This window comes from Drosophila suzukii, chromosome Y (assembly GCF_043229965.1).
Source record: "Drosophila suzukii chromosome Y, CBGP_Dsuzu_IsoJpt1.0, whole genome shotgun sequence".
Lineage (NCBI taxonomy): Eukaryota > Metazoa > Arthropoda > Insecta > Diptera > Drosophilidae > Drosophila > Drosophila suzukii.
In genome coordinates, this window is record NC_092085.1 from 5,862,912 (window position 1) to 5,879,049 (window position 16,138).

Here is a 16,138-nt window from a genome sequence, read left to right on the forward strand (position 1 = left end):
TTCAGTCCCACGGTACTTGGTTCGTATGCACAGCTGATCGCCCTGCCAACTGAAGACGAAGGTCAGGAGATCTGGCAACCCGACGAACGAAGGAGAAGGGCAGTAAGAACTACAAGCTTCAGCGACCGGAACAACATTGTCTTCTTTTTATTTTGCTGTCCATTGCGACCCATTATTTTGTTAAAGTTAATTAATGAAGAAGAGTGAAGTGTACACATTAATAGCTAAAGAATTAAAGGCTAAACTGTTATATTTGAACTTCAGTCGTTTAATCATTCCCAAGAGCCCCTCTTACAATGACAGCCGTACAGAGCTTTTTTTTGCACGGCGTCACAACTGAACATGGTGGCCCATGAGGGGACTCTTGCTTGAAGTTTAAAAATCTCAGTTTGATCTTTCAATTGTGGGTTATACTGCATAACACCCAGCACTCCATCTAACACAAATTGCGATCGTCTCCGTTTGTGCCCCCAACAATTGCTCTCACACCGATAGAGCACAGTCACCAATACCAACACACCCGGTCGCCTGACAGCCCTTCTACACACATACACACGGGTGCTGCAAGAAGGCCCGTTATAATTTCGCAACCAAGGAAAATCTTCTACTCAAAGCGGAATCGAAAAACAGTACAGCCTGCGCTCACGCTATATTCAACGTTACGTAACATCAGGCATAAGTAAAAAAAAGGGAAAGATCACGTGAGTACGGGTGCTTTTTTATTTATCAAGCAGAGCTAGCTAGGTTCAAAATAAATTGTTAAAAATTCTCATAATATGTCTGACCACGAAGCTGATGATCCGGCCTTAGCAGGTTTTATTACACTTCAAAAGGAGCGTCTCCAAAGTCTAACACGTCTGCAGCAGAACTATAAGAAGGATGCCGCGTCTCGAAAAACCGAAAGTTATTATATGAAGCGCCTGCAGCAGATCGAGAGTTTAAACGCGGCTTTTGAGACCACCCATCAAGTAATCATCTGCACCGAGGGATATGTCAAATCGGACTATCACGCCAAGAAGATCGCCGTCAGTTTCGAGGATCTGTACATGGAAACCTATTGCCTTGTAGCTGAAGGCCAACGAATAAAGTTCCCAGTGACGCCGTCCTCAGCCTCGGCACCCACCGCCGTGTCGACGGTTGCCGACGCACGTGTCCACATGCCACAACTGCCAGTGCCCAAGTTTAGCGGAAACTGTGTGGACTGGCCTGGATATTATGACGCCTTCACTCGGTTAATTCATCAAAATGAGCGGCTGGACAATATTCAACGGTTTCATTTCCTCAAGGAATCTCTGCCAGCTGGTCGAGATTGCGATATTCGTCAAATTCCTTTGACGGCCGCTAACTATACGGTAGCATGGGACACACTAATTCAGCGCTATAACAATCCACGCGTGGTCTTCTCCAATCACATGAAGATGTTGTACCAGTTGCCAAGCCTAAGCAAGGAGAAGCCCGATGATATACGATCTATGATCAGTGCAGTCAACGTCTGCGCAGCCGCCTGTAACACCATCAACGCGTCGTTGCAGAACGGGGATCACTGGCTCGCCCATTATTTGACTGCAAAATTACCGAAAGAGACGCACTCCGCCTGGGAACATCATCTCGGCAGTCAAACCCACATTCCCTCGTACAAGGATCTCGAACAGTTTCTCAACAACCGGCTAATCACCCTGGACGCCATTGAAAATAGAAACTGTTCGGGCACCAACAAATCTGGATCACCACTGGATCATCACCCCACAAAACGTATCTCGGTTCATAACACCCACGCGCAACCAAGCCCCCCTGTGCTTCGTTGCCCACACTGCAATGGTAATCATATCCTTCGTCGATGTCAGCAATTCCTTAGCTTGGATTGCTACCAACGTAAGGAGGTCGTGAGTAAGTCAAATCTATGTCTCAACTGCCTGAGCAAATCGCACATGCTGGCCCGCTGTTCAAGTGTAAAGAATTGCTACCACTGTGGACAACGCCACCATTCTTTACTTCATCCGGCCGCGGCGCCAAGCATCACTCAAGCACCCCAACCTTACTCGCCGACCGTATCATCCAGTCAACCACATACCGCTTCGATTATGAACAACGACACCTCACCAGTTAGCCCCCTTGCTAATCCAAACCTCCAATGTTATTCTTCCACAGCCTCCCATGCAACGCGACAGAATATCTTGCTAGCTACCGCACGGATTATTGTCTGCCATCCCCAGAGCGGCGCTCAAGCAACAATAACTGCCCTCATCGATCAGGGGTCGGAAGCTACAATAATCTCAGAGCATACCGTCCAAGCTCTCCAGCTTCCACGATGCAGAATCCGCGCTTCGATCGCCGGCGTCGGCCAAACTACTGGTCAACGGTGCAACTTTACGGCAAGCTGCTGCATCCGAACGTCGCTAAACCCAACGTTCAATCTAGATGTCGACTCTGCGTACGTTATGAACTCGCTGACCTCACATCTACCAAACCAATCGTTTTCGCCTCAAAACTGGAAACACATCAACGGACTCCAGCTCTCGGATCCTTTATACTATCGCTCGAAACGCATAGATCTCATCATCGGAGCCGACCTCATGGCGGGTCTTATCCTTCCGGGAACCCGAATCGGAAATCCATACGAACCTATTGCACAAAATTCTCACTTAGGTTGGATGATACTCGGCAAGTTCCAGGAATCCATTCACACACTTAATATTCGCTGTCATCAAACCACGCTAGACACGGAATCGCTTTTGAAGAATTTTTGCGAAATAGAATCTGTCCCAAGCCGATCACTTCAATCTGACGAAGAGCGGTGGTGTGAGTCCTTCTTTAAGGAAACGCACACACGTCAACCAAACGGTAGTTTTATGGTAAGACTACCTTTCAAATGGCATTTCGATTCCACAATGGCCCTAGGGAAATCGCATCAAGTCGCTTTAAACAGGTTTCTTCAATTAGAGCGGCGTTATGAACGGGATCCAGAAAAATGGATTCGCTACAAGGAGGGAATCGAAGAATATTTTGAATTGGGACAAATCACACCAGCAGTCACTAGTGAGAGATCAACCGTCAGTACCTCCAAAAAATTCTGTCGGGTTGAATCCTGCGTTCTTCCTCATCACGCTGTCTATAAAGAAGACAGTCTCACCACCAAACAGCGCATTGTATTCGACGCATCGGCAAAGACCTCAAACGGTCGATCTCTAAACGATGTATTGTCCGTAGGACCCACGCTCCAAAATGATCTCCCTGCAGTGTTACTGAATTGGAGACAGTACCGACATGTTTTCACCGCCGACATCCAGCGCATGTACCGCTGCATCGACGTACATCCGGACGACACGCAATACCAGCGGATTTTATGGCGGGCGGCGGATGGAAACATCAAGGAATATTGCCTGTCAACTGTAACTTTCGGTACCGCTTCTGCACCATTCACCGCCATTAGAGTCGTTCGTCAACTTGCAGAGGATGAACGCGAAAATTATCCACTGGCGGAAGAGGTCTTAAAGCACGAAATCTACGTCGACGATATTCTTTCTGGTGATCACACTATCTCAGCAGCACAGAACAAGAGTTTACAAATCCAGAACGCTCTAAAATCCGCAAATATGGAATTGAGAAAATGGTCTAGTAACGACATAGCGCTTCTAGACAGCATTCCTTTATCAAACCGATGCAATCAAACGTCACGATGCTGGGACAACTCTGATACAGTCAAAACCTTAGGAATGCATTGGTTACCTAACCAAGACTGTTTCACCTACAAATTGCAAGCGAGCATTCCCACGGGTTCAACCAAAAGAGAAATTCTTTCGAGCATTGCCAGACTTTTCGATCCCTTAGGACTAATAGCCCCTATTCTCATTTCAGCAAAACTAATTCTAAAGGAAGTCACAATGGCACACCTCCATTCCGAGAACGATCGCAAGCACTTAGGGTGGGACGACCCAGTACCCAGTTCCATCGCTAACAAATGGAAAAAGTTCCGTGTCAATCTGGAGGACATCAGCAAAATCCGAATATCTCGCAGCGTACGGTAAATGCCAGACTTTAGCCATGATATCCAGTTGCACGCTTTCTGCGACGGGTCCACTCACGCCTACGCAGCGGCGGTTTACATGCGTATACCCCAACCGGATTCATCGTTTTATACCACTCTCATCACTGCAAAATCCAAAATCTCTCCAAGGAAACCCGTCACGATCCCGAGGACCGAGTTATGCGGCGCTGTGCTGGCAACCAAACTAACTAAATGGGTAGTAGCAAACAATCGTTGGAAAAACGCTAAAATCTCCGTTACATACTGGACGGACGCCACTATCGTTCTCCACTGGATCAAAGGAGATGTTACTAGATGGAAAACGTTCGTTGCCAATCGCGTTGCCTACATTCTGGACCACAGCGATTCAAACCAATGGAGACATGTTCCCACGGCAGATAATCCAGCAGACAGCGCCACGAGAGGACTATCCCCATCAGAAATCTCCATCTTTGATCTCTGGTGGCACGGACCATCATGGTTGAGGCAACACTCCAGTGAGTGGCCGGACACAGAGGTACCGAACATAAAGTTTGATGAGCAGTCCCTAGAAGCAAAATCTTTGCAAATTCGTTTGCACACCACCCAAGTAGACATTAGTCTCATTGAGCGGTTTTCAACTTACACCAAACTCGTTCGAGTCATAGCATACATACTGCGCTTTTGTCACAACGCGCAATCAAAGAAAACCAGATCTTACAGTCAGCTGTCGCCAGAGGAACTGGACAATGCACTTCGCTGCGTCGTGAAAATAGTACAAGCAGAAACCTTTCAGTCCGACATGCACGCGATCCTCGCAGAAAATCCTCTGCCTCCGAAGAGCACCCTAAGAAATCTCACTCCCTTTCTTGACGACGGCATCTTACGCGTTCGCGGTCGTCTCAAACATTCCAACCTTTCTTTCGATCGCAAACATCCAATCATCTTACCGCAGCGTCATTTCTTTACAGAGCTGGTAATTCAGAACTCCCATCAAGCTACCCCGCACGGCGGCGCCCATCTTACTTTAGCCCACACGAGGTACAAGTTCTGGATTCCAAATGGAAGACAAGCCGTCCGAACAATCATTCGAAAATGCATCACGTGCTTCCGCGCGTCACCTAGCATCGGAAGTCAATTGATGGGCGACCTGCCGGTGCACAGAGTCAACCCACCAAACCGCCCATTCGTTGCGACCGGCGTCGATTATACCGGGGCAATCGAAATCCAGGCAGCACGGCTTCGTGGGACAAGTACTTACAAAGGATACATTGCTATTTTCGTCTGCTTGGCTACGAAGGCAGTTCACCTAGAAGCGGTTACCGGACTCTCGTCGGAACACTTCCTACTAGCATTTTCTCGTTTTACTGGTCGCCGAGGACCAGTTCAACATATGTATAGCGACAACGGAACAAATTTCGTTGGCGCCAATAAGTTATTAGCAAGCGCACAACAGGCGGATCGCGACCACGCTACGTGCCCTACATGGCATTTCACTCCGCCATACTCTCCCAATTTCGGAGGCCTTTGGGAGGCTGGGGTCAAGTCCGTCAAGCATCACCTGAAGAGGACTGTCGGAAGTCACAAGCAGACTTATGAGGAACTCGCAACGGTGCTCATCCGGATTGAAGCTTGCCTAAACTCTCGGCCACTTTGTCCGCTAACAGCTGATCCAGACGACTTAGAAGCTCTCACGCCGGCACATTTTCTCATTGGTGACACCCTGCTCGCACCTGCCCATTGCCGCCCTCAAAACTCGTCGTTCCGTGAGCAATTTCTGTCTCATCAAAATTTGATCCGTCAGTTTTGGACGCAATGGAGCCGAGATTGGCTGTCCCATCTTCAAACTCGCCCAAAATGGTGTCAGGAAAAGGAGAATTTTAAAATCAACGAATTAGTACTCATGAAGGACGATCAACTGCCACCTACCGGCGGTATACAGATTTAAGCGTTATGGGCGTTAGAGTGGGCGTGTCAAATTTTTTTGGACCAATCGATAGGTATTAACGAGACCAATACATTTCAGTTAAAATTTTTTATCTAGCATAAAAATAGTGGGCGTCACAGGTTTTCGCGGTTTGTGGGCTTGTGGGTTTGAGTGGGCGTGGCATATTCGCGTAACAAACTTGCGCTGCGTATAAGGCTACGGAATCTAAATCTGAAATCCCAATTCTCTATCTTTGATAGTTTCCGAGGTATACACATTCATATTTACGATTTTTTGAAGTTTGTGGGCGGTTTATGGGCGTTAGGGTGGGCGTGGCCAATTTTTTTTGGGTCAATCGATAGGTATTGATGAGAACATTCCATTTCAGTTAAAATTTTTATTCTAGCATCAAAACTGTAGGAGCCACAGTTTTGAACGGTTTGTGGGCGTTAGAATGAGACGGACATGGCTAGATCGACTCGGCTAGTTATCCTGATCAAGAATATATATACTTTATGGGGTTGGAAACGCTTCCTTCTGCCCGTTACATACTTTCCGACGAATCTAGTATACCCTCTTACTCTACGAGTAACGGGTATAATAACAAGGAAGAACGCTATAGTCGAGTACCTCGACTATCAGATACCCGTTACTCAGCTAAATAGAGATATGCAAGTAGCAAAGCGAGATTAAAATGCGCCACCTACCGGCGGTATACTGATTTAAGCATTATGGGCGTTAGAGTGGGCGTGTCAAATTTTTTTTTTGGACCAATCGATAGGTATTGACGAGACCAATACATTTCAGTTAAAATTTTTTATCTAGCATAAAAATTTTGGGCGTCACAGGTTGTCGCGGTTTGTGGGCTTGTGGGTTTGAGTGGGCGTGGCTTATTCGCGTAACAAACTTGCGCTGCGTATAAGGCTACGGAATCTAAATCTGAAATCCCAATTCTCTATCTTTGATAGTTTCCGAGGTACACACATTCATATTTACGATTTTTTGAAGTTTGTGGGCGGTTTATGGGCGTTAGGGTGGGCGTGGCCAATTTTTTTTGGGTCAATCGATAGGTATTGATGCGAACATTCCATTTAAGTTAAAATTTTTATTCTAGCATCAAAACTGTAGGAGCCACAGTTTTGGGCGGTTTGTGGGCGTTAGAGTGAGCGGGGCACTCTACTGAAACAAACTTGCGCTGCGTAAGAAGCTCAGGAATCTGCACGCCAAATCTCAATAGCCTAGCTCCCATAGTTTCCGAGATCTCAGCGTTCATCCGGACAGACAGACAGACGGACAGACGGACAGACGGACATGGCTAGATCGACTCGGCTAGTGATCCTGATCAAGAATATATATACTTTATGGGGTCGGAAACGCTTCCTTCTGCCCGTTACATACTTTCCGACGAATCTAGTATACCTTTTTACTCTACGAGTAACGGGTATAATAACAAGGATGAGGGCTATAGTCGAGTATTTCGACTATCAGATACCCGATACTCAGCTAAATAGAGATATGGAAGTAGCAAAGCGAGATTAAAATGCGCCACCTACCGGCGGTATACTGATTTAAGCATTATGGGCGTTAGAGTGGGCGTGTCAAATTTTTTTTTGGACCAATGGATAGGTATTGACGAGACCAATACATTTCAGTTAAAATTTTTTACCTAGCATAAAAATTGTTGGCGTCACAGGTTTTCGCGGTTTGTGGGCTTGTGGGTTTGAGTGGGCGTGGCATATTCGCGTAACAAACTTGCGCTGCGTATAAGGCTACGGAATCTAAATCTGAAATCCCAATTCTCTATCTTTGATAGTTTCCGAGGTATACACATTCATATTTACGATTTTTTGAAGTTTGTGGGCGGTTTATGGGCGTTAGGGTAGGCGTGGCCAATTTTTTTTGGGTCAATCGATAGGTATTGATGAGAACATTCCATTTCAGTTAAAATTTTTATTCTAGCATCAAAACTGTAGGAGCCACAGTTTTGAACGGTTTGTGGGCGTTAGAATGAGACGGACATGGCTAGATCGACTCGGCTAGTGATCCTGATCAAGAATATATATACTTTATGGGGTCGGAAACGCTTCCTTCTGCCCGTTACATACTTTCCGACGAATCTAGTATACCCTCTTACTCTACGAGTAACGGGTATAATAACAAGGAAGAACGCTATAGTCGAGTACCTCGACTATCAGATACCCGATACTCAGCTAAATAGAGATATGCAAGTAGCAAAGCGAGATTAAAATGCGCCACCTACCGGCGGTATACTGATTTAAGCATTATGGGCGTTAGAGTGGGCGTGTCAAATTTTTTTTTGGACCAATCGATAGGTATTGACGAGACCAATACATTTCAGTTAAAATTTTTTATCTAGCATAAAAATTGTGGGCGTCACAGGTTTTCGCGGTTTGTGGGCTTGTGGGTTTGAGTGGGCGTGGCATATTCGCGTAACAAACTTGCGCTGCGTATAAGGCTACGGAATCTAAATCTGAAATCCCAATTCTCTATCTTTGATAGTTTCCGAGGTATACACATTCATATTTACGATTTTTTGAAGTTTGTGGGCGGTTTATGGGCGTTAGGGTGGGCGTGGCCAATTTTTTTTGGGTCAATCGATAGGTATTGATGAGAACATTCCATTTCAGTTAAAATTTTTATTCTAGCATCAAAACTGTAGGAGCCACAGTTTTGGGCGGTTTGTGGGCGTTAGAGTGAGCGGGGCACTCTACTGAAACAAACTTGCGCTGCGTAAGAAGCTCAGGAATCTGCACGCCAAATCTCAATAGCCTAGCTCCCATGGTTTCCGAGATCTCAGCGTTCATCCGGACAGACAGACAGACGGACAGACGGACAGACGGACATGGCTAGATCGACTCGGCTAGTGATCCTGATCAAGAATATATATACTTTATGGGGTCGGAAACGCTTCCTTCTGCCCGTTACATACTTTCCGACGAATCTAGTATACCCTTTTACTCTACGAGTAACGGGTATAATAACAAGGATGAGGGCTATAGTCGAGTATTTCGACTATCAGATACCCGATACTCAGCTAAATAGAGATATGCAAGTAGCAAAGCGAGATTAAAATGCGCCACCTACCGGCGGTATACTGATTTAAGCATTATGGGCGTTAGAGTGGGCGTGTCAAATTTTTTTTTGGACCAATCGATAGGTATTGACGAGACCAATACATTTCAGTTAAAATTTTTTATCTAGCATTAAAATTGTGGGCGTCACAGGTTTTCGCGGTTTGTGGGTTTGTGGGTTTGAGTGGGCGTGGTGTTCAGTCCCACGGTACTTGGTTCGTATGCACAGCTGATCGCCCTGCCAACTGAAGACGAAGGTCAGGAGATCTGGCAACCCGACGAACGAAGGAGAAGGGCAGTAAGAACTACAAGCTTCAGCGACCGGAACAACATTGTCTTCTTTTTATTTTGCTGTCCATTGCGACCCATTATTTTGTTAAAGTTAATTAATGAAGAAGAGTGAAGTGTACACATTAATAGCTAAAGAATTAAAGGCTAAACTGTTATATTTGAACTTCAGTCGTTTAATCTTTCCCAAGAGCCCCTCTTACAATGACAGCCGTACAGAGCTTTTTTTTGCACGGCGTCACAACTGAACATGGTGGCCCATGAGGGGACTCTTGCTTGAAGTTTAAAAATCTCAGTTTGATCTTTTAACTGTGGGTTATACTGCATAACACCCAGCACTCCATCTAACACAAATTGCGATCGTCTCCGTTTGTGCCCCCAACAAGTGCTCTCACACCGATAGAGCACAGTCACCAATACCAACACACCCGGTCGCCTGACAGCCCTTCTACACACACACACACGGGTGCTGCAAGAAGGCCCGTTATAATTTCGCAACCAAGGAAAATCTTCTACTCAAAGCGGAATCGAAAAACAGTACAGCCTGCGCTCACGCTATATTCAACGTTACGTAACATCAGGCATAAGTAAAAAAAAGGGAAAGATCACGTGAGTACGGGTGCTTTTTTATTTATCAAGCAGAGCTAGCTAGGTTCAAAATAAATTGTTAAAAATTCTCATAATATGTCTGACCACGAAGCTGATGATCCGGCCTTAGCAGGTTTTATTACACTTCAAAAGGAGCGTCTCCAAAGTCTAACACGTCTGCAGCAGAACTATAAGAAGGATGCCGCGTCTCGAAAAACCGAAAGTTATTATATGAAGCGCCTGCAGCAGATCGAGAGTTTAAACGCGGCTTTTGAGACCACCCATCAAGTAATCATCTGCACCGAGGGATATGTCAAAACGGACTATCACGCCAAGAAGATCGCCGTCAGTTTCGAGGATCTGTACATGGAAACCTATTGCCTTGTAGCTGAAGGCCAACGAATAAAGTTCCCAGTGACGCCGTCCTCAGCCTCGGCACCCACCGCCGTGTCGACGGTTGCCGACGCACGTGTCCACATGCCACAACTGCCAGTGCCCAAGTTTAGCGGAAACTGTGTGGACTGGCCTGGATATTATGACGCCTTCACTCGGTTAATTCATCAAAATGAGCGGCTTGACAATATTCAACGGTTTCATTTCCTCAAGGAATCTCTGCCAGCTGGTCGAGATTGCGATATTCGTCAAATTCCTTTGACGGCCGCTAACTATACGGTGGCATGGGACACACTAATTCAGCGCTATAACAATCCACGCGTGGTCTTCTCCAATCACATGAACATGTTGTACCAGTTGCCAAGCCTAAGCAAGGAGAAGCCCGATGATATACGATCTATGATCAGTGCAGTCAACGTCTGCGCAGCCGCCTGTAACACCATCAACGCGTCGTTGCAGAACGGGGATCACTGGCTCGCCCATTATTTGACTGCAAAATTACCGAAAGAGACGCACTCCGCCTGGGAACATCATCTCGGCAGTCAAACCCACATTCCCTCGTACAAGGATCTCGAACAGTTTCTCAACAACCGGCTAATCACCCTGGACGCCATTGAAAATAGAAACTGTTCGGGCACCAACAAATCTGGATCACCACTGGATCATCACCCCACAAAACGTATCTCGGTTCATAACACCCACGCGCAACCAAGCCCCCCTGTGCTTCGTTGCCCACACTGCAATGGTAATCATATCCTTCGTCGATGTCAGCAATTCCTTAGCTTGGATTGCTACCAACGTAAGGAGGTCGTGAGTAAGTCAAATCTATGCCTCAACTGCCTGAGCAAATCGCACATGCTGGCCCGCTGTTCAAGTGTAAAGAATTGCTACCACTGTGGACAACGCCACCATTCTTTACTTCATCCGGCCGCGGCGCCAAGCATCACTCAAGCACTCCAACCTTACTCGCCGACCGTATCATCCAGTCAACCACATACCGCTTCGATTATGAACAACGACACCTCACCAGTTAGCCCCCTTGCTAATCCAAACCTCCAATGTTATTCTTCCACAGCCTCCCATGCAACGCGACAGAATATCTTGCTAGCTACCGCACGGATTATTGTCTGCCATCCCCAGAGCGGCGCTCAAGCAACAATAACTGCCCTCATCGATCAGGGGTCGGAAGCTACAATAATCTCAGAGCATACCGTCCAAGCTCTCCAGCTTCCACGATGCAGAATCCGCGCTTCGATCGCCGGCGTCGGCCAAACTACTGGTCAACGGTGCAACTTTACGGCAAGCTGCTGCATCCGAACGTCGCTAAACCCAACGTTCAATCTAGATGTCGACTCTGCGTACGTTATGAACTCGCTGACCTCACATCTACCAAACCAATCGTTTTCGCCTCAAAACTGGAAACACATCAACGGACTCCAGCTCTCGGATCCTTTATACTATCGCTCGAAACGCATAGATCTCATCATCGGAGCCGACCTCATGGCGGGTCTTATCCTTCCGGGAACCCGAATCGGAAATCCATACGAACCTATTGCACAAAATTCTCACTTAGGTTGGATGATACTCGGCAAGTTCCAGGAATCCATTCACACACTTAATATTCGCTGTCATCAAACCACGCTAGACACGGAATCGCTTTTGAAGAATTTTTGCGAAATAGAATCTGTCCCAAGCCGATCACTTCAATCTGACGAAGAGCGGTGGTGTGAGTCCTTCTTTAAGGAAACGCACACACGTCAACCAAACGGTAGTTTTATGGTAAGACTACCTTTCAAATGGCATTTCGATTCCACAATGGCCCTAGGGAAATCGCATCAAGTCGCTTTAAACAGGTTTCTTCAATTAGAGCGGCGTTATGACCGGGATCCAGAAAAATGGATTCGCTACAAGGAGGGAATCGAAGAATATTTTGAATTGGGACAAATCACACCAGCAGTCACTAGTGAGAGATCAACCGTCAGTACCTCCAAAAAATTCTGTCGGGTTGAATCCTGCGTTCTTCCTCATCACGCTGTCTATAAAGAAGACAGTCTCACCACCAAACAGCGCATTGTATTCGACGCATCGGCAAAGACCTCAAACGGTCGATCTCTAAACGATGTATTGTCCGTAGGACCCACGCTCCAAAATGATCTCCCTGCAGTGTTACTGAATTGGAGACAGTACCGACATGTTTTCACCGCCGACATCCAGCGCATGTACCGCTGCATCGACGTACATCCGGACGACACGCAATACCAGCGGATTTTATGGCGGGCGGCGGATGGAAACATCAAGGAATATTGCCTGTCAACTGTAACTTTCGGTACCGCTTCTGCACCATTCACCGCCATTAGAGTCGTTCGTCAACTTGCAGAGGATGAACGCGAAAATTATCCACTGGCGGAAGAGGTCTTAAAGCACGAAATCTACGTCGACGATATTCTTTCTGGTGATCACACTATCTCAGCAGCACAGAACAAGAGTTTACAAATCCAGAAAGCTCTAAAATCCGCAAATATGGAATTGAGAAAATGGTCTAGTAACTACATAGCGCTTCTAGACAGCATTCCTTTATCAAACCGATGCAATCAAACGTCACGAAGCTGGGACAACTCTGATACAGTCAAAACCTTAGGAATGCATTGGTTACCTAACCAAGACTGTTTCACCTACAAATTGCAAGCGAGCATTCCCACGGGTTCAACCAAAAGAGAAATTCTTTCGAGCATTGCCAGACTTTTCGATCCCTTAGGACTAATAGCCCCTACTCTCATTTCAGCAAAATTAATTCTAAAGGAAGTCACAATGGCACACCTCCATTCCGAGAACGATCGCAAGCACTTAGGGTGGGACGACCCAGTACCCAGTTCCATCGCTAACAAATGGAAAAAGTTCCGTGTCAATCTGGAGGACATCAGCAAAATCCGAATACCTCGCAGCGTACGGTATATGCCAGACTTTAGCCATGATATCCAGTTGCACGCTTTCTGCGACGGGTCCACTCACGCCTACGCAGCGGCGGTTTACATGCGTATACCCCAACCGGATTCATCGTTTTATACCACTCTCATCACTGCAAAATCCAAAATCTCTCCAACGAAACCCGTCACGATCCCGAGGACCGAGTTATGCGGCGCTGTGCTGGCAACCAAACTAACTAAATGGGTAGTATCAAACAATCGTTGGAAAAACGCTAAAATCTCCGTTACATACTGGACGGACGCCACTATCGTTCTCCACTGGATCAAAGGAGATGTTACTAGATGGAAAACGTTCGTTGCCAATCGCGTTGCCTACATTCTGGACCACAGCGATTCAAACCAATGGAGACATGTTCCCACGGCAGATAATCCAGCAGACAGCGCCACGAGAGGACTATCCCCATCAGAAATCTCCATCTTTGATCTCTGGTGGCACGGACCATCATGGTTGAGGCAACACTCCAGTGAGTGGCCGGACACAGAGGTACCGAACATAAAGTTTGATGAGCAGTCCCTAGAAGCAAAATCTTTGCAAATTCGTTTGCACACCACCCAAGTAGACATTAGTCTCATTGAGCGGTTTTCAACTTACACCAAACTCGTTCGAGTCATAGCATACATACTGCGCTTTTGTCACAACGCGCAATCAAAGAAAACCAGATCTTACAGTCAGCTGTCGCCAGAGGAACTGGACAATGCACTTCGCTGCGTCGTGAAAATAGTACAAGCAGAAACCTTTCAGTCCGACATGCACGCGATCCTCGCAGAAAATCCTCTGCCTCCGAAGAGCACCCTAAGAAATCTCACTCCCTTTCTTGACGACGGCATCTTACGCGTTCGCGGTCGTCTCAAACATTCCAACCTTTCTTTCGATCGCAAACATCCAATCATCTTACCGCAGCGTCATTTCTTTACAGAGCTGGTAATTCAGAACTCCCATCAAGCTACCCTGCACGGCGGCGCCCATCTTACTTTAGCCCACACGAGGTACAAGTTCTGGATTCCAAATGGAAGACAAGCCGTCCGAACAATCATTCGAAAATGCATCACGTGCTTCCGCGCGTCACCTAGCATCGGAAGTCAATTGATGGGCGACCTGCCGGTGCACAGAGTCAACCCACCAAACCGCCCATTCGTTGCGACCGGCGTCGATTATACCGGGGCAATCGAAATCCAGGCAGCACGGCTTCGTGGGACAAGTACTTACAAAGGATACATTGCTATTTTCGTCTGCTTGGCTACGAAGGCAGTTCACCTAGAAGCGGTTACCGGACTCTCGTCGGAACACTTCCTACTAGCATTTTCTCGTTTTACTGGTCGCCGAGGACCAGTTCAACATATGTATAGCGACAACGGAACAAATTTCGTTGGCGCCAATAAGTTATTAGCAAGCGCACAACAGGCGGATCGCGACCACGCTACGTGCCCTACATGGCATTTCACTCCGCCATACTCTCTCAATTTCGGAGGCCTTTGGGAGGCTGGGGTCAAGTCCGTCAAGCATCACCTGAAGAGGACTGTCGGAAGTCACAAGCAGACTTATGAGGAACTCGCAACGGTGCTCATCCGGATTGAAGCTTGCCTAAACTCTCGGCCACTTTGTCCGCTAACAGCTGATCCAGACGACTTAGAAGCTCTCACGCCGGCACATTTTCTCATTGGTGACACCCTGCTCGCACCTGCCCATTGCCGCCCTCAAAACTCGTCGTTCCGTGAGCAATTTCTGTCTCATCAAAATTTGATCCGTCAGTTTTGGACGCAATGGAGCCGAGATTGGCTGTCCCATCTTCAAACTCGCCCAAAATGGTGTCAGGAAAAGGAGAATTTTAAAATCAACGAATTAGTACTCATGAATGACGATCAACTGTCTCCATCGCAATGGTCGCTCGGTAGAATTACCAGTCTTCATCCTGGAGAGGATTCACTCGTTCGAGTTGTAACACTGAAAACAAAATCAGGCAGTCAAAAACGCTCCATCTCCAAGCTTTGTCGCCTGCCGATCTCATGCTAATATGAACCAGCTATTGCTCCCTTGATAATCAATTGCATCCGTATGTCATTTCTCTTTCTCTTTGTCTTAGCCGCTACGAGTACAAGGGAAGTTAGATCCAGAATCCTGAACAACACATGTATCACGCGGATTTCGCATTGGCGGGCGGCATGTTCAGTCCCACGGTACTTGGTTCGTATGCACAGCTGATCGCCCTGCCAACTGAAGACGAAGGTCAGGAGATCTGGCAACCCGACGAACGAAGGAGAAGGGCAGTAAGAACTACAAGCTTCAGCGACCGGAACAACATTGTCTTCTTTTTATTTTGCTGTCCATTGCGACCCATTATTTTGTTAAAGTTAATTAATGAAGAAGAGTGAAGTGTACACATTATAAGCTAAAGAATTAAAGGCTAAACTGTTATATTTGAACTTCAGTCGTTTAATCATTCCCAAGAGCCCCTCTTACAATGACAGCCGTAGAGAGCTTTTTTTTTGCACGGCGTCACAACTGAACACGTGGCATATTCGCGTAACAAACTTGCGCTGCGTGTAAGGCTACGGAATCTAAATCTGAAATCCCAATTCTCTATCTTTGATAGTTTCCGAGGTATACACATTCATATTTACGATTTTTTGAAGTTTTTGGGCGGTTTATGGGCGTTAGGGTGGGCGTGGCCAATTTTTTTTGGGTCAATCGATAGGTATTGATGAGAACATTCCATTTCAGTTAAATTTTTTATTCTAGCATCAAAACTGTAGGAGCCACAGTTTTGGGCGGTTTGTGGGCGTTAGAGTGGGCGTGGCACTCTACTGAAACAAACTTGCGCTGCGTAAGAAGCTCAGGAATCTGCACGCCAAATCTCAATAGCCT

The 16,138-nt window shown here is 46.7% G+C and overlaps 3 protein-coding genes across 3 annotated transcripts; all 3 read left to right on the plus strand.

The window, feature by feature from the left end:
- The first annotated feature begins 776 nt into the window (after nt 1–776).
- Nucleotides 777–4,025, plus strand: LOC139353710 (uncharacterized). The gene is made up of 2 exons (XM_070998034.1): nt 777–3,774; nt 3,856–4,025. Exons 1-2 carry the CDS (start codon nt 777–779, stop codon nt 4,023–4,025), a joined length of 3,168 nt encoding a protein of 1,055 aa, XP_070854135.1.
- Nucleotides 4,026–5,951, plus strand: LOC139353711 (uncharacterized). The gene has a single exon (XM_070998035.1). It carries the CDS (start codon nt 4,026–4,028, stop codon nt 5,949–5,951), a length of 1,926 nt encoding a protein of 641 aa, XP_070854136.1.
- Nucleotides 5,952–9,994: 4,043 nt separating this feature from the next.
- On the plus strand, nt 9,995–15,286 carry LOC139353712 (uncharacterized). The gene has a single exon (XM_070998036.1). It carries the CDS (start codon nt 9,995–9,997, stop codon nt 15,284–15,286), a length of 5,292 nt encoding a protein of 1,763 aa, XP_070854137.1.
- The last annotated feature ends 852 nt before the right edge of the window (nt 15,287–16,138 follow it).

Bases quoted from the DNA above. Each gene is read 5' to 3' on its own strand.
- LOC139353712 (XM_070998036.1), top strand. From the start codon at position 9,995: ATGTCTGACCACGAAGCTGATGATCCGGCCTTAGCAGGTTTTATTACA.
- LOC139353710 (XM_070998034.1), top strand. From the start codon at position 777: ATGTCTGACCACGAAGCTGATGATCCGGCCTTAGCAGGTTTTATTACA. The intron at 3,775-3,855 runs GTTCAACCAAAA...TTCTCATTTCAG, and splicing joins GCAAGCGAGCATTCCCACGG to CAAAACTAATTCTAAAGGAA.
- LOC139353711 (XM_070998035.1), top strand. From the start codon at position 4,026: ATGCCAGACTTTAGCCATGATATCCAGTTGCACGCTTTCTGCGACGGG.